General features: G+C 47.3%; 1 protein-coding gene across 1 annotated transcript; it reads right to left on the reverse strand.

The window, feature by feature from the left end:
- Positions 1-292: 292 nt before the first annotated feature.
- LOC117356700 (uncharacterized protein C5orf49-like) lies at positions 293-739 on the reverse strand. Its single transcript, XM_033936284.1, has one exon. The coding sequence runs from the start codon at positions 737-739 to the stop codon at positions 293-295; it is 447 nt and encodes a 148-aa protein (XP_033792175.1).
- Positions 740-2904: the final 2165 nt, after the last annotated feature.

Below are 2904 nucleotides of genomic sequence, written 5' to 3' on the forward strand. Positions count from 1 at the left end.
TTGGTCTGGAAATTAACAACTCACATAAAGTGGGGGAAAAAAAGAGCAAAAAACAAACATATCATTGTGAGGAAGTAGGATATCACAAATAATTAACAGCCTTAAAGAAAAACAAAGGGATCATGATGGTAATGCATACAACTGGTTTTATAGTATAAAAAAAAGTGAAACTGGGTAAGCAAGGAATAGAAAAAGGCCATTTCTGAGTGGAAAACAATGAGTACTTGTGCTAGGTAAATGACAGGAACACACCTCCTCCTCCTCCTCCTCACAGTTTTAGTGATGGTAAGATTTACGAAGGAACTACAGCTCCATAGCCATCTTCCAAGGATTTGCTGATTCCATTTTTTCTGTAGAAATCCAAGGCTATGATGCCCATCCTGACAAAGTTTCTATTTATGGGGTCCACTCTTCGTTCCAAGTGCCTCCCATATATGGAAGAAGATAGAACTGCCAATGGTCTTGCAATTTCCTGGCCATGAATGTCAAGACCTTGATGTTTTGCATGTTCTCTGTCATCTCGGTGAATTTTCTGATCATAGCCTGTTGGTCTTTTGTATATTGAGTCAAATACAGAATCATGTCCTCCTGCCTCACACTCTTGATAGAAGTAGCTCTGCTCCTTGGGTCCACCTCTTCTGGGTGGTACATAAGAGAAGGAAGATTGAGTAGATACAGGCAGTTCCTTGGGCTTCTTCAACTGTCTGAGTTCATTTTCTATCTCATCTTCTGGCGACATGCTGGTTACTGTCTTTTCATGTTTTACCTTTCCACTAATCCCTTTCTACTTCATGCTGCTAGGCCTCACTTGAGACATCTTCTTCCACCAATGCCTAAGAGCCAACCTCATCAGTGATGTCACAATGGCTGGATTGTCCTATACTTGGCTCACTTTTACCACATCCCGATTTCTAGAGTGGTGCAGTGGTTAAAGCTACAGCCTCAGCACCCTGAGGTTGTGGGTTCAAACCCACACTTCTCCTTGTGACCCTGGGCAAGTCACTTAACCCCCCCCCACTGCCCCAGGTATGTTAGACAGATTCTGAGCCCACCAGGACAGACAGGGAGAAATGCTTGAGGACCTGAATAAATTCATGTAAACTGTTCTGAGCTTTAGGAAGAACAGTATGGAAAATTGAATAAATATTTATTTCGATTTTCATCCTGTCCTCTCAGTAGCTCAGAACGGCCTACAAGCAACCATTCACAGTGGAGTATATTTGGACAGTAGAAAGATTATACAGTAGTTCAAGTACGGGGACTATACAGCAATTTAAGTAGAGGTTCAGGATAAAATTCAAATCATAGCACATTGCAGTTAGCGCTAAGGTTTCTGGTAGCTTTTGAGATGTTCACAATATGATCTCCAAAGGAAGAATATTGATTCATTTATCTTAGCTGGTGAACCTCGGCTTCAACCAGAGCCGTGTTTCGCTAGATCTATTTCAGGACGCCGAGTGGAAAGCCTCTTTATTTGGTTTTTTCTTTCTTCTTTTGCGTGGTGCGCGTGAAGAATCCATGTGCCGAGAGGATATATACAAAACAAATGGTCCTAAATCAAAACGTGCTTCTTAAGTAATCTTATCGCGGAATCCAGTAAACCAGTAGTAACATGGCTAGCAGGCGAGTGCCTCAGTCCTTTGACATTGACCGACACTCAGGTGTTTGGAAAGAAAAGACGCCCCTTGGAACTGGCCCCAAACCGAGGCTACAGAGCCGGCAGCGGTGATGTCACCATCCACATGACTGAAAAGGTCGCGCAGAACTGGCATTAAACAGAGCCGGCTCGCCAGTAACTAAAAAAACAACAATCGGAAACAAACATTTGGCTAAAAAATAGAAAACTTGATACAAAAATGATTATGTAACTTCTTTCTTCTCTCATGGATTCTTTCCCCATGTAACTCCAACATCTTTTCTTCATGCATTCTATAATTCACTGATTGTCCAGCCTTCTTTCAATGTGAACCGCCTAGAAGTCATTAGACTATGGCGGTATCTTAAATAATAAAATGCTAGCCGAGCATGTGCACTTGCCTCGCGTGTTTCCTGATCCCTTTTTTGTCGGGATGTGGCAAGACAAGTGCGCATGTGCGCTTATTACGTCACTGAGAGCAGCGAATGCAGGAAGCGGAGTAAAAAAACAACAACAACCGAGCGAGCTGGGCCGCTGAGAAATCGCGGGAGACCTGGCCCGGGCTGCGGACGGGTAAGGAGCTGGTGCAGTGAGCCTTCCCTGCGGCTGAAATGGAGCCTGGCCACCCTCCGCGACAGACCACAGGAGTCTGAGTCCTTTTCCACTCACCCCCCTTCCCGCGGACCCGACTACCTTGGCGATTCAAGCAGCGTGTGCACCAGTCTTCACACCAGTGTGCACCACTTCCCTGATTTGCTCTGCCGCGTCTCTAATGATGTCATCAGGGACGTGCCAGAGTAAATCAGGGCAGTAGAAGGACCCGAAGCAGCGTGTGAAGACTGCTGCACACGCTGCTTGAATCGCCGGGTAGGTAGTCAGGTCCGTGGGAAGGGAAGGGGGGGCGCAAGGACTCTGGGGGGAATGGCAGACACCGGCCCTGTACTAACTCCCGTGGACAGGGGGAGCAGGAAGGGGTGCTGATGGACAGGGGGGGAAATGAAGGGAGGCCTACTGCCGGACAGAGGGAGCAGGAAGAGGTGATGATGGACAGGGGGGGGAAGGAAGGGAGGCTTATTGCTTGACAGGGGGAACAGGAAGAGGTGCTGATGGACAGGGGGGGGGGAAATGAAGGGAGGCCTACTGCTGGACAGGGGGAGCAGGAAGAGGTGATGATGGACGGGGGGAAAGGAATGGAGGCCTATTGTTGGACAGGGGGAGCAGGAAGAGGTGCTGATGGACACGGGGGGGGGAATTAAGGGAGGCCTACT

This window comes from Geotrypetes seraphini, chromosome 3, assembly GCF_902459505.1.
Source record: "Geotrypetes seraphini chromosome 3, aGeoSer1.1, whole genome shotgun sequence".
Lineage (NCBI taxonomy): Eukaryota > Metazoa > Chordata > Amphibia > Gymnophiona > Dermophiidae > Geotrypetes > Geotrypetes seraphini.